This window comes from Castor canadensis, chromosome 17 (genome assembly GCF_047511655.1).
Source record: "Castor canadensis chromosome 17, mCasCan1.hap1v2, whole genome shotgun sequence".
NCBI classification, from domain to species: Eukaryota; Metazoa; Chordata; class Mammalia; order Rodentia; family Castoridae; genus Castor; species Castor canadensis.
This window is the reverse complement of record NC_133402.1, coordinates 22197426-22220787: the sequence shown is the minus strand read 5'-3', so window position 1 is coordinate 22220787 and position 23362 is coordinate 22197426. Positions and strand designations below refer to the sequence as shown.

Here is a 23362-nt window from a genome sequence, read left to right as displayed (position 1 = left end):
TTCAAGGGAGAGGTTTTCTCTTTTCTTAAGAGAAGATCAATGGTAATTTAAAAGGATCAACTGTATCACTACTCTTTTATTATGGAAGGGGAGGAAGGAAACACTGTGATGTAAGTAGCTGAAACTGGATAATTTGATTATAAAGAGTCAGGAACGGAATGGAAAACTCCAGGGGTGGACCTCAAGAATGGCTGGATCTAGGGTCTCAAATGAAGTGATCCTCTCCTCCTTCAGCTCTGCATTCCTTGGTATGGCCCTAGCTCCATGTGACAATAGGATTGGCTTTTACTGGGAGAGTTACCAGACAAAAAGAGAGAGTCTTGATAGTTCCACTAAAATTCCCAGGGATGATTCTGATTGGTCAGTTTGTATCACATGCAGTTCTTGAAAATAAAGGTTAGGGTTCAAGGGCAATGGATGTCCACCACCGTGTGACTTTTATTTCCATTTATTATCTTTTCTTAGACCCCCTCAGGACTGGACTGCTGAGACAACGAAGGACTTGGGACCTTTCCTTGTGATTTTCTCAGGAGATGAATTACACTCAATTGCCACAAAGGTATCTGTGTGCTCCAGTTGGGGAGAGACAGTGTGGTCACTTTCACCCCATTGGGTTTGCAGCCAGTCTGTGGTTCTAGAAGCTTCATCTTGGCCTCAGATATTTCTGACTAGTCTCAGGTGGCTGAAGGTTCTGGAAAAGTGAAGGAGGAGGGAGCCAGAGGAGCTTGGAGCCTTTCCCATGCCCTCCACACAGGTGTGTGCAGGCTGGGGCCATCATTTGGCGAGCACCACATGGATGCATGTGTACCTGTGTGCACCTCACACACATGCCCATTTGAGGTCCTATGCCCCCTGTGCCATGTGCATGAGCACATGTCCATCCAGGGTGTGCAATCATGTGTGCAAAGACAGTTAACCCAAGTGCATCTCCATTGAGCACTGACTGCAGGCATGGCAAATGACTTGGGGTGACTTCACACAAGTTCAGGCACCCAAGGCAGGCACAGTGTGTTACCTTTTGCTAAGTGGCAAAGCCACAGCCTGACTGCAATGTAACCAGGAATGGGAGGCTCTTGCTGCCTGGTCTGTGGGTTGCTGGAGCAGCCCTACTCCACAAGTCTGACGCTGGGGCACTTCAGGGCTCTTATTTATTTATTTGTTGATGGTACTGGGGTTTGAACTCAGGGCCTCATGTTTGCTAGGCAGGCGCTTTACCACTTGAGCCACTCCTCCAGCCCCTTTTGCTTAGGTTCTCACTTTTGCCAGGCTGACGTGAACCTTGAGTCTCCTATTTTATACTTCCCTCCATAGCTGGGATGTCAGGTGCATGCCACCAAGCCCAGCTATTAGTTGAGATGGGGTCTCATGGACTTTGGGCCCTAGGCTGACCTTGAGCCATAATCTCTTTCTTCCAAGTAGCTAGGATTACAGGTGTGAGCCTCTGGCATCTGGCTCTGATATTTTATTCCTGAAGCTCGATTGTAGACACATGGGTATTTTGTTGCATATGTTTAATAAAAAAGGATAACTGCTCCTGATTAAAAAATCCCAACTATTCCAAAGGCTCTAGCAAGAAAAGCAGGTCTCTCTCTTTACCCCACACTTCCAGCTCCACAGCCTCCCTCCTTGGAGGTGATCACTGTTCCCAGCTTCTTACATGGCCTTTCAGGAAAACCCTACCCACACTTGCACACACTTTCTTTTCTAAAACTAAAAAATGAGAAAAAATACCCAATGTTCCTGCTATGCACCTTGTATTTTTAAAAGTTAGCTGTGGTTGTGTGTGGCTTCGTGATGGGGAAAGTTCTGAGAATGTGTCATCAGGTGAAGTGGTCATTGTGCAATATGTAGAATGTACTTACACAAACTAATGTCACCAGGTGATGTCATCTTTTGGCTGCCCAGTTGTATATGTGGCTTGTGTCCACCAAAAATGTCATCAAGTGACACTTGGCTGTCATTTCATTTGGCTGGCATCACAATAGGGTTTTTACTGGGCACTGCCACCAATACATGGGTAGTGCATTTCATTAGGGTGGCCTTGACATCACTAGGCAGTTTTTAGATCCTTTATAACCTATGGGCCACCATTGCAGATGCACCCATCACTGACTGTCAGTCACTAATGACTGTATGTTAGCATCGTGGCTCAGCTTTAACTGTGCATTAGAATCACCTGTGGATGGTCATGCATGTATACCTGTCATCCCAGCACTCCAGAACCAGAGGCAGGAGGATTGTGAGTTCAAGGCCCAGTGCAGGCTACATAGCAAAAGCCTGTCTAGAAAAAAAAATTGCCTGGGGAGACTCTAAATTGGACAGTCATGGTCCCCACCCTAGGCCAACCGAGTGAGAATCTCTGGAGGTAGAGCCTGGATACCTGAGAATTTCCAAGTGATTCTTATGTCCATGAGGGCTGAGAAGTGCTGGTGTAGCCTAGCCTCTAATTTTGAAGATCAGACTAAAACAAGGAGGCTGGTAAACTCTCCTTGAGTGAGCTGGGACCCAGCAATACATGACGGTGTGAGTTTGATGCATTTCCTGGCCCCATGGGCAGGGCTTCTAGTAGTATCCCAGGTCTTAGCCAAGTGCATTTGTTCCAGAGGAGAAATGGCACCTCCTCCAGGGCCACCAATGCCCTTCGTTGCCAGTCCCCACCCAGAATCCAGGGGCAACCTTTCTCTGCCTCTTTTTTATGATAAATAAAAAGTCAAAGTCAAAAAATTTAAGGGCCTGTCAAAGTGGTGTAAGCCTGTCATTTCAGCTATATCCCAGGGTCAATGGTTTGAGGTGATTCTGGACCAAAAAGTTAGTAAGACCCCATCTCAACAAACCAAGCTGTTCTTGGTGGTACAAATCTGTAATCCTAGCAACTTGGGAGGGGGAGGTAAGAGGATCATGGTCTGAGGCTGACCTGGGCAAAAGCACAAGCCTCTATCTGAAAAATAAACTAAAGCAAAAAGGTTTGTGAGCATTGCTCAGGTGGTAGGGCACCTGCCTAACAAGCATGAGGTGCCGAGTTCAAATGTCAGTACTACCAAAAAAATTAAAACAGCACTAAACCAAAAAGCACACCTACGTGTTTTATGTAGATGTTATCAGATTGCCCTGATAATGATGCATTTAACAGTCTCACAGGAAAGAGAGCGTGCACATCTTTTATAGCTGGGCTGGCATTAAGCATGATCACTTGATTTAATTTTGACAATCTGATGGTTGAAAAGTGACGCATACCTGTGTTATTTAACATAAGTTGCATTATTGGAGAGGTCGAGTATCATTTTATAGAGACCACATTAGTTGGGCTAGAGATTAAATTTGTGCAAGCAGTTGTTAGGAAGAGAAAGCACCCTGAAGCACTGAATATGTTACATTTTCAACTCTGACGAGAGTGTCTAATGTGCTTTTGTTAATTGTTCCTGGTAACCACACAGTTTCCTGACGTCCTTCAACAGACAGCTTCTGACATGGCCGGGATGCTGCTTCCTAAAGAGCTCCTCCAGGCTGTCTTTGAATCTGTCCGGAATAGCAGTGATGGGGGCCCCAGCTTCGCCCCCACCCCTGGTGAGTGTCTCTGGGGTGTCTAATCCCATGCTGAGAGGTGGTGTTTGGGGATGACTCCCTGACGTTACAAGGCCTTCTCACCCAGGAGACTGGATGGAATAATTGCAGAACAATTGAATGGCAGAAAATCTGTGGGCCAAGAATGATGTCGAGAGGGATTTGGAACAATGGACTAGGTTAGTAGATTTAATGGGTGAATATGTGATAAGATTGGCTTGAAGGAGCAACATGGCATAGCAGCTGAATACAGCAGTGATGGCACAGGCTGGGTGGGTTCAAATCCTCAGACTGCCACTTACCGACTGTGTGACTTTGGGTAAACTCTTTGACCTCTCTGTGCCTCAGTTTTCATCCTCTGAGAAGCCCTGTTCTACACTGGGTTCTTGTGAGGATTAATGGGAGTAAACCTGCAAATGTTCACATGAGTGCCTGCTTGTAGGAAATACTCAAAACGTGCCAGATGTTTTTATTATCCTCCCTGTGTACCTACTGGGTGCAGGCTCTTGTGCCAGGCATGAGGATGCAAATTTAATCCCACCCAATAATAATTATAATAATAATATAGTTGACAGTCATTTTGTGCCTGCTCTCACTCATCTAACACCTATTTACTGAGCATCAATTATGTGACAAAAAGAAAGTCCCTACCTGCCCTGCAGAACTTTTTCCAAACGGCACAGCCAGACACCTCCCTCCACTCACAGGTGAAATACATGTGTGTTGTATGGTGATAACTGCCAACAAGGAAAGGAAGCTGGGGAAGGGGGCTGGGGGTGTTGGGTGGGAGAACCATCAGGGACAGTTCACTGGGAAGGCGACATCTGTGTGAAGACTCAAGGGTTGGTGGGAGTTGGCCCGTGGGCATTTGCAGCCAGACTCTTCCAGGTGAAGGGCTGGCGTGAGCAGGTGATAAGCCAGGGGCTTGGAGGGGAATGGCAGAGCAGGCCAGTCCTGATGAGGACTCTGGCTTTCACTCTGGGTAGGCATCATGGACGTGGAGCCAAGAAGGGTCCCCATGGGCTTGCGTCTGTCTTGGTCACCATCTCATGACCACCTCATCCACATTGCCAGTTCACGGAACTGGTGCCAGAATCATGGAAACTGTGATTCTCCCAGTTTCTTGATGGGAAAAACTGGGGATTAGAGAGATTAAGGGTCTCGGCCAAAGTCACACAGTTAGCAAATGCAGCTCCTGGATTTGTGCCCAGAGCTGGTGGTAGTCACAGCTGACTGCTGTTTCCCTCCAGGCCCAGCCATTCAGGTACCAGTGCAGTGTTCTTACTGTGAGTGTGTAGACTGTGAAAGCATGAGTTGCCTCACTCAGCTCTGCTGGCCTGAAGTTTTATTTCCTGTGCTGTTCCTTTAGGGATTAATGAATTAGGATTTCTACGTGGTTTTATTTTGGTTACCTCACATGTGTGCGTGCTCATTCCTTCTACAAGTGTGTGCTGCATACCTGTACGGAGTCACTACTGTAATATTCAGCCTTTTGGTTCCTCTCTATTCTGGGCTACCACTGATGGGCAGGCAGGAAGAGGGATCTTTAGTCTTCTCCAGGTGGGTTGTGATAAAGTGGTTAGGACCACAATCGGCACCCTTGATCTGGCTCAGTTTTGCCTCTTGATTGGAGCCCAGTGAGTTTCCACTGATGATGTAATGAGAAGGGAGTGGCCATGGGGCTGGGGAAATGCCCTGGCCTCAGGTAGTGCTGGTGAGTCAGTCAGCCTCAGTCATGGCCTGCTGCTAAGAAAAAGAAAATAATCCAGCATTGCTGTCCCTCTGATTTTCCTCGACCAGGCATATTGCATCAGCAAAGACAGTGTCTCAATTGTATGTTGTAGGTAACTTGTTTGCCCAGGTAAAGCTTAATTAATTTTTTTTTTTTTGGCAGTACTGGGTTTGAAACTCAGGGCTTCATGCTTTTGAGATGTGTGCTCTACCCCTTGAGCCATGCCTCCAGCTCTTTTTGCTCTGGTTATTTTGGATATAGGGTCTTGTTTTTTGCCCAGGCTGGCCTGAACCATGATTCTCCTATTTTACATCTCCTGTCCAAGCTGGGATGGGGTCTCAAAAGGTTTTTTTTTTTTTGCCTAGACTGCCCCGGAACTGCAATCCTCCCAATCCCAATTGGGATGACAGGTGTGTGCCACTGTACCCAGAAAGTGATTGAGGTGGGGTCTTGAGAATTATTTGCCCAGACTGGCCTCTGGCCACCATCCTCCAGATCTCAGCCTCTTAAGTAGCTGAGCCACCAACACCTGGCTTAATCTTATTTAAAGACTAAAATGGACAGTTCTCTCCTGTTACTAAGGAAAATGCAATGGCCCCAATTTCCTCCTCTCCTGGGATGAGAAGTTCAGCCCCACTGTGATTTTTATGGAGCATCCTGTCAGTCAGATAGGAGCATCCTTTCTTCATTATTCTGCAACCCTTAAGGATGGGTTGCAAACTTGAATGTGCAGGGGCCAGGCAGTCAACCTAAATAATAAGGCTAACATTTATGAAGTGCTCGCTGTATGCCTGGCCCTGTTCAAAGTGCTTGCTATCTAATAATAATTGCAACCATCCACCAAGTGACTTTTATTTTATACACAAGGACTCTGAAGTGCAGAGGGGTTAAATAGCTTTGCATTTGAACCTGAAGTTGGGACTGTTCACCACTCTTACTGCTCTTAGGGGGTTTGTGGACCCATAGTAATGGCGGATAGCTCTGCTTTTGTTCATGTGGAGTGTGCAAAATGCTGGCATTTCCATAATTTTATTAACAGGTACTTTAAATTGGCAGAAGTGGGGTTCAAACTAACCCTTGGCTTCCAGCTCTGGTTCTCCACTAGTGAAGCAAGATATTCAGTAAAAGAAACGGACCAACATTTCCTGATATCCTCTTTGCCCTTCTCCTTCCTCAGGTTGCCTTGGAGTCGTGGCTCCCTCTTTTGATGACATCTTCAAGTTGGCAGAAGCCAATGTCTGCTGGGCGCCCAAGGACCTGCTCTGCATGGAAGAAGGCACATTCACCAGGACCGTGGAGCTACTGGGCAAGGTCCGGGGTTTCAACCAGCCTCAGCTGATGGCCCTGAAGGAGAAGGCCATCCAGGTAGACCCTGTCTCAGGGAGAAACGGCAGACAGAACACACATAGCATCATTCCCTGCTCCTGAGCACAGCCTTCCTTGGGGAGTTCGCCCCTATGTCATCTTGTGGAGGTTTCCCTGCCTTAGCTCAGTTGTGAGTCTCTCATCTGAGGATCGGGCAAACATCTAGTTTCTACCTTTTAGGGAAGAGGCAGAGAACAGATGAGGGGTGTTCTGGCATCTGGAGGATGCTCGATATGTCAGGTCTGGGCGCCTTCTCTCTGAAGTGGCTTGCAGGACTTCTGCTTGCTGGAGAACCCAACTATTGCCCAAGTGTGCTTTTTCAGCATCCACGGCATTTCTGCAGAACTGCAGAAAGGAGTAAAAGGAGGACTGGAAGTCCTTTGCCACCTTTGAAATTTTCCCTTTGAGTGGCTTGGTGGGGAACTTACAGAATATCTAGTTAGTTGAGTGTGTTCATGGGGTTAAGAATTAAATTGCTTAAAATCATATTTATAACTGTTCTTTGTACAAGTAATCTAAGTGTATTGCAGAAATCTCAGAAAACAATAGAAAAGAAGGCAGTCCTAATCTTTTACCCAGGGAGAAACGTTGCTATTTGGTGTACTCACGTGAAGATCCCAGCCTTCCTGTGTGTGTGTTTGAAATATAGATTTCCATACATGCATTTCATGTAGATAGGTATTCCTGGTGCCCACTGGGGCTTGGTTCCAGGACCACCTCAGACACCAAAGCTCATGGGTGCTTGAGTCTCTTATGTAAAATGGTGCAGTACTGACATCTGCCCATACATGCACGGTACTGGGGATCGAACCCAGGTCCTTTCGATTGCCAGGCAAGTGCTCTACCACTCAACTCACCCCCCACCCTTCTACATACTTTAAATCATCTCCAGATTACTCATAATATCTAAATGCAGTGTAAACTCTATGCAAATAGTTGTACTGTATTGTTTAGAAACTAATAAGAGAAAATGTCTACATAGGCTAGTACAAATATTTTTGATCTGTAGTTGGCCGACTCTGCAGATTTGAAGAGCTGACTATTCACAAACAAGTCACAAAGATGGTGTCACACTCGCCACTCTGTAACTTGCTGTCTACACCCAACTATCTAGAGTGCTTATTTTTTTCCATATCAGAAATATGAATCTATACCAGTATTTCACACAGCTGACTCATTGTGTTTCATTTTATGGGTGGTCCTTATTTAGCTAATTGTTACACTTAAATTGTTTATAGTTTTGTAATCCTTCAAAGTACATTGTTATACATATGTCTTGGCATACTTATCTCATAATTTTCTTAGATTAAATTCCCCAGGTGGAATTTCGGAGTAAAAAATGATAACTGTTTAAAAGCCTTTGATAAATGTAGCTGTGTTACCCTCTTGAAGGCATGTACAATTTTCTTCTCAACAACAACAAATTAAGGAATCTCTTACCTCATGTGTCTGTCCAGTGTCATAAGTGATCATTGTTTTCACTCCTCGTCAATATCATGAGCCAACGTGGTCTTCTTTAGCTGTTTTTAATGTACATTTCTTTACAACTGAGATTAAATGTTTCCCTGGATTTATTTCTTTTGTGAATCTCTGTTCATGTCTTCTATCTTTTAATGAAACAAACATAGTCATCTTTTTCTTACTGATTTATGAGAAAGATTTATATATTAAGGAGATTCACCCTATTTACCTGTTTTAAATTCTGTCTCAGTTTGTTCAGGAGACCATAAGAAAATACCTTACATAGCCAGGTACTGGTTACTACACCTGTAGTCCTAGCTACTTGGGAGGCTGATTAGGCAAATTGGGAGGATCACAGTTTGAGGCCAGTACAGGAAAGTAGTTTGCTGTTTAGCTGGACACAGTGGCACATGGCTGTCATCCCAGGAGGCTGAGATCAGAAGGATCAGGGTTCCAGACCAGCCAGGGCAAAAAATTTTGTGAAACCTCCACCTCAATTCGGGGGAAGGAGCAACTGGGCATGGTGGCATGTGCCTGTTGTCCCAGTGGTGACAGGAAGCCTAAAATAGGAGGAGCACAATCCGGACCAGTCTGGACAAAAAAAGTAAGACCTTATGTCCAAAATCACCAGAGCAAAAAGGAATGGGGGTGTAGCTCAAGTTGTAGAGCTCCTGACTAGCCAGCATTTCAAACCCCAGTACCACCAAAACAAACAAATAAAAACAAACAAATCCCTTACACCAGGTAACTTAAAAATAACAGAAATTTATTTCTCATAGTTCTGGGAGCTGGGAAGTCCAAGGTGAAGGCACTGGCAGATCCAGTATCTGGCAAGGGCTTGTTTTTCACAGAGGATGCTATTGGTGGGAGGGGTGAGACAGCTCTCTCAGGTCTCTTTTAAGTGTGGCATGAATCCTGTTGGGGAGGGTGGAACCTCATCACCCCAAAAGGCCCCATTTTCTGATAGCATCACAGCGGAGATTAGGGGTCAGCATAGGAATGGTGGAGGCACGAGCACTTAGAACACCACAAATGCTGTTTCTAATGCTTAGTCTGATCTGTGTGTTTTTCCCCCCACGTGAAGGTTTGGGATGTGCCTCCCTGTTGGAGAGAGCACCACATCGTGTCCTTGGGTCGCATCGCTCTGGCTCTGAATGAGACTGAGCTGGAGCAGCTGGACCTCAGCTCCATAGACACGGTAGCTTCCCTGGGCCAGCAGACAGGATGGACCCCAGGGCAGGTGGGTGCATGTCACTGGGTCTCCGGAATATTCTAGCTCTCTTAACTTTGTTTATGTTTTCCTTTAGATCCTTGAATGGATTTGCAATGTTCATAACAGCTTCCTTTGCAGCCTTGCTGCTAACTCATCACTGTTTTTCAGAGTCTATTTCTATGGACTGATTGTTCTGGCTGTAAATTGCATTTTCTTGCTTAATTGCAAGCCCAGTAATTCATAAGAATTTTACATTGTTGAGTGCTTGAAATAATTGCATTCCTTTAAAGAATATTGGGCTTTGTTCTGGCCTGGGTTTCAGTATTTTCAAGTCAGTTGGATCATTTTGCCGTTCTGTTTGAGCTTTCTTAGGGCAGAGGAATCTTCATCCCGTGGTTAATGTACCCCTGTTACAGAGGCATGACTTTTCTAAGAGCTCTGCCTAATTCTCCACGATTCCCCATGCTTTTCAAGATCTCTGGCGGTGGGAATGTGAACTCTTTCCAACTCCATGTGAACTTCAGAAATTGCACATCCTGCTGCCTTCTCTCTCTGTATGGGTTTCATTATGGTTCCTTCATACATGTATATGATGTGCTTTGATCATATCACCCGCACTACCCGCCCTCTCCCCCCTCCTGCTGACCCCTTCCTCTTCCCAAATGATCCCATCTCTCATGTCTTTCAGCCTGGTTCTTTCTGATGACTCTTTCTTGCCTCTGTGCAGTTTCACTCCTTACAAGTGCAAATTGGGGCTCAGTACTCAAGTAGACATCACTGCAGATTTCTAGAACTCTGTGCAATTTCCTTTTCTCTACTTCTTTGCCCTAGAATTGATCGGTGCCCTGTCCACTCTGAACTTAGACCTTTCTCTCTCTCTCTCTCATTTTTTTGGTATAATTATTTATAGAAAAATGTAGATTGGCAGTTTTCCAAGGCTGCTCATGTGAGAAGAGAACATTGTAAGAGTTTAATTTCTTTGGGGTTCCCTGTGATGTTTGTACAGGCTTAGAATACAGCCTGGGCACATAAATTGTATCTATAAAAGATGACTACTACATATTTTTCTTTAAAAATATGTAGCTAGACACTCACGTTTCATCACATAATAAATATTTATTGAATAAATGAATGCTTAACTACTCTTGTCTTAGTGGGGTCAGCAGAAGAAGATTGTTGTTTGGTAAGTGTTGAGATGAACCTGTGAGGAAGAGTGGTTTGCTATGTTTGACTTTGTGAAAATTTAACCTTGGATCTGTGTCCTCAGTTCTACTGGACCACTGAGTTTTGAGTTCCCTTCCTGCTCTGTGACCAGGAAAGTCCTCTGGGCAGTAAACAAGGGCAATTTAAGGACTCACCTTAAATGGTGGCCCCATATCTGAATACAGTTGTTTCCATATTTTGTTAGGTTTTCTAGTTTTCTTGTGGTGGAAGGAAAAATTTTGTGGCCATTAGTTCTTCAGGGGAAAAAGCGGTTTTCCCTGAATTTCAATTGTTTTGATGGGAGAGACATATAAGGTACCAAGTCTACTGGACTACTGGAAAGAGAAGTCATAACTCCTCTGTGTGGTCAGGCAACTGTCCCTCAATGGTCATTTGGTGCTAGGATTATATACTGCCTAATTAGCAACCCCACAAAAATGTGTCTCTTCTTCATTGCTTTAAAAAATGAAAAGCTTTAAAGAAATTCCCACCAATAACTCCATCATGTAGCTGCCCACTCCTGAACAATCACTTTGCTCAGGTGTAGACAATGTTGATTGGCCAGTCCTGCATCAGCAAGTGGGTGCCCTCTGTCCATGACCACATGAGTGGAGAGTGGGGCAGGGTGGGTGGAAGGCTGATTAAGCCCTGCCCACCCTACCAAGATGTCCAAATCTGAATTCCTGGTCCCTATAAAGACAGTATGCTGCCTTTTGGGGTAAAAGGGACTTTGCAGATATGATTCATTTTGGGATCTTGAGATGGAGGGATTGTTCTGGTGGGTTCAATGTGACCTAAGGAGCCTATAGGAAGGACACCACAGCCATGGATGGTAATGTGACAATGAAGGCAGAGGTAAACAGATTAGAAAGTGCTATGCTGTTGGTTTTGAAGATGGAGGAGGGGACCTCCTCCATGAAGGAATCAAGGAATGCAGGTGACCTTTAGGAGCTAGAAAAAGCAAGGACCTGAAACCTTCCTAAACCCTAGAAGGCAGGGGACCCTGGAGGCTCATTTTAGGATTTAAGACCTAAAGAACTGTAAATGAATAAATCTGTTTTGGTTTAAGTCACTAAGTTGGTGGTTATTTGTTATAGCAGCAATAGAAAACCAATACATACTAGTTCTCAAGAGAAATGTGTGCTGGTCTTATTAAACTGAGGGAGTTGCTGGACAGGCAGAACCAATGCACGTCTCTTCCTCTCATGAGTTTTTTAGTCGAGATTGCTGTGTTCCATAATTTTGAGCTACACCATTCAAGCTGCATACATGGAGGTCATGACCAGGGGGATTAAATGAATTAATAAAGCAAAAACATTTCCAACAATGTCTGTAACATGAAAATCAGTAAAAATTGATTGTTTTCAGCCAGACACGGTGGCTCAAGCCTGTCATTCTAGCTCCTTAGGAGGCTGAGATCTGGAGTATCATAGTTTGAGACCAGCCTTTGCAAAAAGTTTGAGACTCCATTTCAACCAATGGCTGGGCGCCATAGGGTGTGCCTGTCATCCCAGCTACTCAGAGAAGCACAGATAGGTGGATCATGGTCTAAGCCAGTCTGGGCATATTTTGGCTATCTCCAAAATAGCCAAAGCAAAAAGAGCTAGGGATGTGGTTCAAGAGGCAAAGCACCTGCCTAGTAAGCACGAGGGCCTGAGTTCAACCCCCCAGTACTGCCAAAAACAATTAGTTTTTTGTCATCATCACACATACTTTCTCTGGTTAGTTTTTTTGTTTGAAACATGAGAGAGTTAAACCTAACCACTGGAAGTTCCTTCCACTCTGACTTTCTGTAACCTCCTGGTTCTGTGGCTCTAAAACTGGTTTTGACTAGTTTGAGAAGTACCACATCATACTTCTGATATTAAAATGATTCTATTTGCAGCCTTGAAGAAACCAAAAAACAGATCCAACTTAGAAGCTGGAGTATCTTTTTCCCTTTGCACCAGTTTTAATTCCCATGGGTGTCAGTGAGATTTATCAATATGTTGGAAGAGGATATGAAAACCTAGCATTTGCATATATCATTTGCAGTCAAGACTCAACTTCGGGTCCCAATCAAACTCTTAAATGCATGTTTCTAGATTAATAGTCAGACCTGGAGGAAATACATTAACAGACAGTTCCGCTTAAAAGCCAGTATAAGGGGGAGAACTATTACAGAAGCCGGAGGGATGAACAGAGAGATTGAACTCACAGCTGCTCATTTTTCAGTGGTTAATATGACCTAAAATGCTGGTATTAATTGTCTTGGATACATTACATATACATTGGTCCAGTCATTCATGGAAATATGTTCTGACTTATCACCTTGCAGGCTGAGCGAGCATTTTTTGGATTCTAATAGCAAGGACAATTTAATGCCACATCTTCAAAGTAATTTTATTTGAATTGTAACTTTGCACTTTCATTTTAAAATGGGCATGCCTGATACTTGGGGAGCATAAATTGGTATGAGTCAACTACTGACACCTGATTGTGAAGATGTAATAAGAAAACTTCAAAAGCTAACTTGAGTCTCCATCTTTTCTCTGTAGACAAACTTCTTTGTCAGCTGAATATAGGATCTGGACTCTGGGTTTTGATCCCAGAACTATTTTCTAGCAATGTGACTTGGCTTACTTGGCCTCTCTGTGTCTCAGTTGCTCCTCTGTTAAAGAAGGATAAGATTAATACTTAGCTAATAGGGTCACGGTGAGGATTAGATGAGGTGCTTTGTGTAAAGTTGTCCAAATAGTGCAGTGCACAGTAAGCATCCTGTAATGTTAGCTATCGCTATTCTGGATGTACATTGCCATTCAGTCACAGACATTTCAATCAAAGCTGGGAATTACTGAAACTCCCCTAGGGGAGCCATGAGCTTTGAAATCATTGAGAGCAACTTCACACTGACCAGTCCGATTTGCAGAAACATGGGAAATCTCCCCGCAGTCAGTCCATCACGTGACAACACCAAAGCGATGCTGTTCCAAAGGAGCTCATGGTTCCCATGACTTCTACCGGTCATCCACTCAAACATTCACTCATTCACATACTCAAAAAGTACTTACTGACCTCCTAGGGTATATCAGGCATTGTGCTCCATGCTGGGACACCTAGTGAACCACCTAGTAGGGTCCTTGTCTTTGGGGAGCCTACTGATGACACAGACAAAAAGGTGAATGATCAAGGTAAAAAATGATACAGAAAATGGACAAGTGTTAGTAGATTGGGGGGAGGGAGACTGTTTGAGATGGGGTGGTCCTCTCTGATGAAGTAGCACTTACACAGACTGGGGGATAGGACATGGAATCCCACTGCAGTCCTTCACATCTTTCTCAGCACTTCTGTCATCATTGGAATGACTCAATCATGACAGGGATGATTAATACTAAAAGGAAGCAGAAGATTGACTCTATTCTTGTGACCTTTACTCCCAGTAAGGAGATGTTCATCCTCTGATATCTCCTCTTTGTTCTTGTCTTGTGATCTCTTGTGATCTTTTTTACCTGCTCCCATGAGCACTAAATGACCAGACTTTATTCTATAGCTCATCCCCAAGGGATTCATTTGGATTTGTTCTCAGGTCCAACGTAGGTAGATCAAATAAATCAGGGCTCATTCACTGACAAGTGACAGCAAATCTAAGACAAATTAGCTTGAATGAGAGAAGCAATTTATTGATTGTCATAATTGAAAAGTTCAAGTTTAGAGTTCAGGTATAGCTAGACCCAGGAGCTTCAACACTATTGTTTGGGAATCTTGCTCTTGCCATTTGTGGCAGGGAGTGGGAGGCCTTGCCTTCCTTTGCATTGGCTTCATTCAGAGGCAGGCTCTCCATGTTGCAGGTTCTAGCAGATCCATGTGCCTTTCCTTCCAAGGACCTATGTGTGTGTCCTTCCAAATTCAAGTCCAGAGTAAAGAAAGCTCTTCCCTCCCAGTCTTGGATGGCTCTGACTGGGTCACATGCCCAAATCTAGAGCCAATCACTGCAGCCAGGCTAATAGATGACATGGTTGGATAGAACTGGGCCTATCCCTCCTTGATGACCCAGGATGTGGTTCTCTCTGACCTAACCGCATGGAGGGTGGGTGGGGATGGTGGTTTTCCAGAGGCAGTCATGAGCAATGCATGGTTGCTATGCTGGACTATAGGGCTAACTACAGTAACCCCACATTCAATCCCTTAAATCATGGCTCATTGGTGACACCCCTGTGTAATTTTTAACACCAAAGCGTTTTATGTACTACTTACTGAAATTGAACAATGGGCAAATATATTTCTGTAGAAAATAGGGGAAGACAAATTCATTCTGGATGAGCTGGCTAGGAGAAACTTCATGAACAAGATGATACTTGAACTAAAATGTGAAGATGGCTGGATTCTAACAGTTGGAAATGCAGGAGGACATTCCAGATGGAGGGGCTGGTTTGAGCAAAAGAATTGAGCAGGGAATTACAAGGTTTTGTTGGAAAGTGGTGGAAAGAGATGCTGGAAATATTTGAATCCTGATGAAGAAGAGCTGGCATGTCCAAAGTATCTGAGGTCCACAGGAATTTCCAAATAAACTAGAAGACGTTTCTTATTATTTTTTTATAGGCTAAATCCATTCTGCAGACATTCCTGAAGGAGTCAGGCTATGGTGTCCAGGATCTGAAGAGCTTTCATTTAGTAGGGCTTGGTGCCACCCTGTGTGCCATGAACACCACCGAAATCCCACTTATAAATATCTCAGAATTCAGGTAACTGAAATACTAGTATGCAGAATGCAAATGACTCATCATCCATCCATCCACTCACCCATTTATCCATCTATCCGTCCATCCGTCCATCTGTCCATCCATACATCCATCCATCCACTCACCCATTATTTGTCCATTCATCCACCCATCTATCCATCCATCCATCCATCCATCCACCCATCCATCCATATGTTCTCCACTTTCTGAAGTGTTTCTGCTTCCTGGGTTAAAATCGGGAGCGGGTTTAGCCGGACCCTGTCTCGGTGCTAAGTCTACCCACCTTCCGCACATGTTTTCTGGCGGAGTTCCCTAAGCTCACACTGTACCCCTCCTTCTTTCCAGGGTGGTGGTGGCCAGAATTGGGACCCTGCCCTGCAGCACCCATGTCTTGGCTGAGTTTAAGAGAAAGGCAGAAGTTGCTTTTGGGGATCCCACTGAATGGACCAGCTCTGTCCTGCAGGAGCTTGGGACCATTGCAGGTAAGAGGCACCTTTCTCTCCCTTTTCACACTTACATCTGGGAGTAAAACAAAACAAAACTAAACTGAACTAAACTAACCTAAAATCCTGGGTCATATATAGTAAACATCCATGGCATTACTGTGAAACCTAGATTAGATTTCATGACTCAATCTGTTTTTTTAAAACAAGCTCTCCTAGTGATTCTTGTGCACATTGCAGTGTGAGAAACACTGGTATATTGTTCTAAACTTAGACCAACAAAAACAAAAATAAAACCAAAAAGCCCCCTGGTATGTAATGTGATTTAATTGGCTCTAAATAGATTTATGCTCAGTCTTAAAGCATGCAAACAGCACCTCCTTCGGGGCATACATTTCACTGTAGGAGGCCAATCAGGGATCCTGTGACCCACATTCATTTCTGAGTTGATGAAGGAACTTGATTTCCTGGTTTGATTTTCCAGGTCTTTTGTAAGGAATGACACTTGCCTAGGACACACGAATCTATGCACTGCAGTACCATTATTAAAACAAGTGGTGCTCCAATGACTTGAACTAAACCCTGTGATTCCTTTTTCTCCCCAGCTGGATTAACTAAGGCAGAGCTCCGAGTTCTCCACAAGGACTTGATGCCGTATTTCCAGCCATCAGCAATAAAATGCCTTCCTGATGAGATATTCAAAGTAGGTTCAGTTTTCAAGGAGAAATGGGAGCTTGACCCCATTTTAGATCACACAAGGAAACAGGACACACCTTGCATTCTTGGGGCTTGTAAAAGGCTTTTGCTGATAGGACCAGAGATCTGACAATGGTGGCTGCAAGATAATTTCAGGTGTTGTTAAAAAAGTGTAAAACAATTAATTTATGTTTTATTTTTCTTTTTTGGTGGGGCTGGGATTTGAACTTAAGGCCCTGTGCTTGCTAGTTAAGCACTCTGTCATTTGAGATATACCTCCAGTCTTTTTTGCTTTAGTTATTTTTTTCAGATAGGGTCTCACATTTTTGCCCAGGGACAGCCTCTGAGTGTGATCCTCCTACCTCTGCCTCCCACATATCTGAGATTACAGGTGTGCATCACCATGCCTGGCCCTTATGTTTGAATTATTTTTGTGCCTACCTTCTCCTCAAAGCAGACTGTACTGACTTTGTATGTGTGGTGATGTGACTGGTTCATCAGCCTTTATGCAAAACCCTTGGGGACAGATATATTTCAGAATGAAGAATTTCAGATTTTGAGAAGACCACCCTGTGTGGTACTCTGTGTACCTCCAGCAGGTCTGTGTCATCAATTTTAAGCAAGCACATTCATATTCTTATGAAGAAATCTGTGACAAGTCACACTAATTGGAATTAATAGACTATAAATAGCATCACATCAATTCAGGCCAAGTTTTGCTAGTAAAGAAGTTGGTTTTCAACTTTGAGAAAAGCTTGAAGTTTTCAGACTTTTTGGACTTCAGATTTGTAGATGAGGGATTGGTGGCACTGTACAACACTTCTTTTAAAAATAAATGTAAATGATATTTCCTTTAAAAATAAATCTAGGCACAAATATTTTAGTTGATTTAAAGAAAAGTGCTAAGAAAACTATAATGGGGGATGGTGGTAGAGCACCTGCCTAGTAAGTGTAAGGCCCTGAGTTCAAACCCCAGTACCACAGAGAGAGAGGAAGAGGGAGAGAGGGGTAGGGGGAGACAGAGATGGGGGGAGGGAGAAAGCGAGCGAGCACACAATCGGTCAAATGATACACTGCTGTGTAAAACATTGAGAGGATGGAAGTGGACCAGATGAAGTCTGATAAGGATGTATGACTTTGGCGTTCCTACTTGCTAGGTGACATGGGAACACATTCTATCTACCCCTACCAGAATAAGGCACAGAAGACCAGTTAGTCACACTCCCCTAGTGCCCCATCACTGGTTCCTTTCAAGACTGACACCCAAGGTGGAGTCACTTCAGCACGTTGGACAGCTACCAGCACAGCGGGCACAATAGTTGCTCAGGGGAAACTCACAACAGTCCTGGAGACCATTGAGAGATTCCTCCTTCCCCTCGGGGCCCTGGGCAAGGGATGGGCAGCTTGGCCCTGGCTTTTTGCTAAGCCCTTTTTCTTGGTCTTGTTTGGCATGCAGTTCTGACTGCTTCCTCATTCAGGTATTTGTCTATTCCAGGAATTCCTATTGAATAATCAACTACGAGTGACAGGCTCCAGGTTGGGGTCACGTGGGATCTGCAGATTTATTAGTGAAGGGCTTAGAGCCCAGTGCCTTCAAGGGTCAGAAAGATACCAAAGAGGCACGTGGAGGGCTGGGTGGGGACTGAGGTGATGGTGCCGTGTGAGCCCCAAGTGAGGGGGCAGCACAAGAATGCAGGGTGACTACAAGGGCGATGTGGCAGGATGTTACTTTCTGCCTCAGAGGCAGACAGAAATCTTCATTTCCATGTGGAATCTTCCAATAATTAAATGTTGGCAGTCAATTTATTTTTGAAAACACTGTAGGCCTAGGGATTCAATTTAGCTTGTGGGTCCCAAGTCAGCAACACTGGAAAATAGATCATTTTCTGTAGCACAGATGTTAATGGCAGATGGAAGCCAGTGGAGGACCAACCCTATGTGTGTGTGTGTGTGTGTGTGTGTGTGTGTGTGTGTGTGTCACGAGAAGGTAGGAGGTGATGCTGAATCTTGGGGGACAGATAAGCAAGGCACAGAGGAAGAACAGCACTCCTGCAGAAGGAAGCAAACCTCCTGGGAATTGTGAGCATGGGTGCTCCTGGGTGCTCATTCTGCTGAGGAGAAGAGTGTCAGGGATGAGGCTAGAGGAGTGGCGGGACCCAGATCTTGTAGGTGCTATAGCTATGTTCAGGAGCTTGAGCTGTGTACTGAAGCCACCACAGGGGAGGGCTCTACAAAGAGGAATATGATTCCACAGAGGCATCTTTCTGGGCAGGTAGAGAAGAAGGGAACTGAGAGAAGAGGAAAAGATGAGAAACCATAAGCACAAAAAACCCTAGTTTCTTTGTGGTTCTAAAAAGTAAGCAGAATGAGCTGGGCATGGTGGCTGTCATGTGTAATCCCAGCTACTTGAGAGGTGGAGCTCAGGAGGATTGCATTTAGAGGTCAGCCTGGGGAAAAAGTTACTGAAGCCCCATGTCAACAAATAAGCTGGGAGTAGTAGTGTGCACCTCTGTCATCCTAGCTATGCAGGAGGCATATGTAGGAGGATCACCATCCTTGGGTGGCTTAGGCAAAAAGTATGAGACCCTTTCTGAAAAACAACTTAGAGCAAAAAGGGCTGGGGGTGTAGTTCAAGTGGTAGAGAGCACCTGCTTAGCAAGCATGAGGCCCTGAGTTCAAATCCACTGCTGCCACCCCCCAAAAAACTAAAACAACAAACAAACCCCCATACAACCAGGATGATGTTAGAGGCCCTTCAACAAAAGCAGAATCCTGCCATTCCATCTCATCCCAGCCCCACTGGACCTAATCACCAGTGAACCTGGGTAACTCCAGTAAACACCTTGTTCAGAGTTCTGAGAGACATGTGTGCCCAGCAGTTTCTTGCTCTGAGGTCCACAGCCGACATAGCCAAGCAATCACCTCATCTTCTCTTTGAGCCTGAGAGGACCTATCACATGGTGTCCAGACAGTCATACCAAAGGGTCAGAATGGCATAGGAAGTGAGCTCTCTAGCCATTGCACACAACTAGCCCCAAAGCCCAGAGAAACTATTTATTGCACACAGTGAGGAAACCATGACTCTCCTTTAGGACTTGTGGTCACTTTGAGGCAAAAGTCTCTCTTGGAGCTACAATGTCTTGGACACCTCTACAGCACTTTAAAAATCCTCCCACTCTCTCTTTTAAGAAGCCAGAGGTTCAGGTGTTGTTAGCTAATAAGCCTGCCTGGAATTCAAAGATACTGTTTTCTTTAGGTTCTGCTCAATGCTTGCTGTAGCAAGTCCTGCTGGTTCTCCATTTTTAGAAATTTCCATTATTATTTTTATTTTAATATATTTTTAATATATTTTAAATATATATTTATATATATTATATATATATATTTATATATTTTAAATATATTTACTTGCATCTTGCAAAGTTGTACAGACTGTGGGCAGATAGCTAAGGTTTGGGGAGTCCAGGGAGGAGCTCCCTGAAGGCGTGGTCCCTTTCCCTCTTGCAGGAGCTGTCGGAGGAGCAGATCGCATCCTTGGGTCCCCAGAATGCCGCCGCGGTGACCCAAGCCCAGCGCCGACTGCTCAGCACGTCACAGCTGCAGAGCCTCCAGTGGGCGCTAGATGGCGCAAAGAGCCGCTCCTGGCAGGGCGCGCCGGCGAGTGCCAGCCCTACCCGCACGTCCTCAGCCGGGTGTCCAGCAGGTGAGAAAGACGCCCCTGCCCCGGGCCCCGCCCCCTTCTCGATCCCCGCCCCAGTCCCCTATCTGAGGTCTACCTGGTGCGGCCTGGGATGAGACGATTCCTAAGATTCCTAAGATTCTAGCAGTCCTGGGGACCTGCACTCAGAGATAAACCCCAAGTTCCTACCAAACCTCCTGTGAATTTTCTCAAGTCTAGCAACACTCGGTCTCACGGCCGAGCTTTTAAAAACTTCCATCTCCCTGGGTCCCACCTAAGATCTATTGGATCAGCATCTTTGAGGACTGAATTCCTTTCACTTGGTCCTTTGTATCCTCCACTCTCACTGTCCAGTATTAATTAATTCAACCATGATGCATCGGCAGGGGCTGCAACCCAGAGATGAGCAAGACAGACAAGGCTCTCTTAGAACAAGCCAATCTCAAGTCTGATAGGACCTAGGAAGGAAATGGGGGAGGGAGGTGTTTCATGGTGACCAAGACCCATCAAGATAGGGACTCTGGGAAAGCTTCCTGGACCTTGAGTGGCCTTGCACCTGTAGGTGTGGCTTTCCTGCCCTTTACTCCTGGTTTTTCTTACCCCTCTCCTGCTTCCCCCTCCTTCACTCTCTCACATCTTTGTGACCCCTGTCTTTAGTGAGTACACCTGTCTTTGGTGAGGGCACAGTGGGATGCCATCACCTTGGGTACATGCATGGAGCAAGCCAGTTACATCCTCTGTTCTCAATGAACTTGGGGACATGGGGGTGTGGGTGACCCTGAGGCAGTGTGGTGGAGAAGCACAGGCACCAAGCCAGCACACCTGGACAGGCTTGGGGAAGAAGGCAGGGGTCATGCAACCTTCCCTCCTGAGATCAATGATGTCCCAGTTGAGGCCAGCTGTGGATAAGATGAACTTTGTGCATGGACTGCATCCTGGGGAGCAGGAAGAGCATGAGCAAAACCCCAGAGGACTTGGTGGTTCATTGAATCCCCCAGTCTCCCTCCCTTCCTCCTTTTCTTAACTTGACCATCTCTTCCTGTTAACAATCTCCCATCCTCACTGCCCTTTTTCCACTGGGGATGGTGAATTGGTGGAATTCCAATTTCTTCGGGTGCTAGTGGCCAGAGGTGGTGCTTGCCAACAGCAAACTACTTTGATAAACTTCCCATAGAAATATAATACGCACATGATATTTTGTGGGACTAGTAACACACGCAATAGATAATGCACGTGGTCTGAAACATATAGGGTTTGAGAAGTTATGGAATGAAACCCTCTGTCTCCTGCCTCTCAGCCACTCAGTTCCCTTCCCCAGAGACAACCGGAATTACCACCTTCTAGTCTATTTGTCCAGAAATATTTTGTGCTTACACAAGCAAACCAAATTTAGGTTATCTCTGCACTTTTACAAAGGCTTATTCTACACCTCGTCCACATCCTGCATTTTTAACCTACCAGTGTACCTGGGAGACAGTCCTGTCTCCATACACAGGAGATGTGCAATTGCTGGTTATATGGCTACCCAACGCAATGTCTAAGCAGATCTCTACAGATGGGTATTCCAGTTGTTTCTTTTTTGTTGTTGTTGTTACAAACAATGGTGCAGCCAATGACATGTATAATTTGCTTCTGTTTGAGTATATTTTGGATAAACTCTTCAACATGGGTCTGAGGGTATGTGTAATTTTGACAGTCCCCCAGCAGAGAGGCGGGTACTGTTTTTCCCTTGGACCAGCAGTGTCAGAAAATATGTAGGACAAGTTCCCAGATGCCCTTTTTCCATCTCACCCCCTAGGCCTGAGGGAGAGCTGCCCCTTCCCGTGGGCCACGCCCCCTCCAGTGACCACGCCCACCGGTCACGCCCCGTAGACGGACCACGCCCCTCTGATTTTGTTTCCTAAACTTGCTTAATTGTAACAATCACCTGGGAATATTGCTTAAAATACAAATTCCTGAGTCTCCTGACTTGCTGAGTCAGAATCTGAGCACCCAGGCATTTGCATTTTAAGCATGTGAGTTTCAGGATTAAGGCAGCTCTGGTAACCGCTGGTTCATGCAATCTCATTTCATTCCTTCTCCCTCTTCTGAGTCATCATTCCCATTTAAAGGATGAGCAAATAGAGGTTCACAGGCAGAAGACCCACAGAGAGACTCAGGGAGCTGGGTACAATGTGTGCACCTCTCGGGGCTGCAGAGACCTCACGAGTCCTCTGGCTTTGCGTTTGCTTTCAGGAGCGCCCACCTCCTGGCAACACTGGCTTGGCTGCCCGCTGCTACTTCTAATGGCCCACCCGCTGTCTTGAGTGGCCTCAGTGCTTTGCCCTTTCGTGTCCCAAAAAGCTGGCCAAGGTTTGTAGAGACAGACAGTGCTTCAGACTGTGGGAGAGCCTTTACCTGGGCTCAGAGACTCAACTAGGATAGGGATACCCTGGGGCCATGATATGTAAAAAGCAATAAGGGAAAAATAATTATTAAAAAACAATCTTGTGGATTCCTCAGCGAGCTTGTCTCCTGGCAGGGTGCCCTTCTCTGTCCATTTTAGCCTCTTGTTTTCTGGCTTGCAGATAGCAAAGTTGTGGGGAGGAAAGGATGTTTTCTATTCACAACAGGCGGACCTTACATCCAGTTACTGCCCTCCCTCCAGAGAGAGGGAGATGGGTGCAGAAAAAGTCACCTTTCAGCCAGGGCCTGATCTGGCATCTTCTTGGAGCTACAGGCTGCACTGAATTCTTCTGCTTCCACACTTCCCAGAGCTGAAATAAATGAATCTCTCAACAGAAGCCAATATTCCTTCCTGATTGCTGGGACTAATTGATGTTTTGGTGGGCACTGCATCGCTTGGAAATTAAAGCACTTAACATGGCTCAACGTTAAATCAATTTTTAAATACATTTTCCAGATATCTTCCGTTTTTTTGGGAATCAGCTGGGTGAATGGCTGTGGAATTCTTTGTACAGCTTTCAGAATATTCGGTTTTTTAGGGGGGTGGGTGTGGGTAGGTGGAGGTGTTGGCTCTTCTGGTTTTACGTTGCTCTGGGTCTTGGTGGGAAATAAAAAAATAAAAATATGTTGGAAAGCTCAGTCATCCATGCGATTCAGCCCAGCAAACTAAGCCCCCTGGCCTGAATCTTGTGGAATGAAGTTATTTCTGGAAGTGGCCAGGATGCCTTTGGCCTTAGGCTGAAGAAATCAGCAAAAGAAAGGGGGGCACCTACCAGGAGCTACACCTTCTGGAAGGCAGTGATGATACCCCCCCCATTCTTCAGGTGGCCACTTTAGGCCCTGGGA

General features: G+C 45.2%; 1 protein-coding gene across 1 annotated transcript in view; it reads left to right on the top strand.

Moving 5' to 3' along the window:
• Nucleotides 1-22357, top strand: part of Otoa (otoancorin) — a 55565-nt gene extending 33208 nt beyond the window's left edge. The window contains exons 21-30 of the mRNA XM_074059285.1: nucleotides 466-559; nucleotides 3435-3564; nucleotides 6471-6658; nucleotides 9204-9359; nucleotides 15114-15256; nucleotides 15599-15735; nucleotides 16302-16399; nucleotides 19900-20171; nucleotides 21870-21939; nucleotides 22307-22357. Of these exons, the coding sequence (XP_073915386.1) occupies nucleotides 466-559; nucleotides 3435-3564; nucleotides 6471-6658; nucleotides 9204-9359; nucleotides 15114-15256; nucleotides 15599-15735; nucleotides 16302-16399; nucleotides 19900-20171; nucleotides 21870-21939; nucleotides 22307-22357 (1339 nt within the window). The remainder of the gene's footprint in view (nucleotides 1-465; nucleotides 560-3434; nucleotides 3565-6470; nucleotides 6659-9203; nucleotides 9360-15113; nucleotides 15257-15598; nucleotides 15736-16301; nucleotides 16400-19899; nucleotides 20172-21869; nucleotides 21940-22306) is intronic.
• Nucleotides 22358-23362: the final 1005 nt, after the last annotated feature.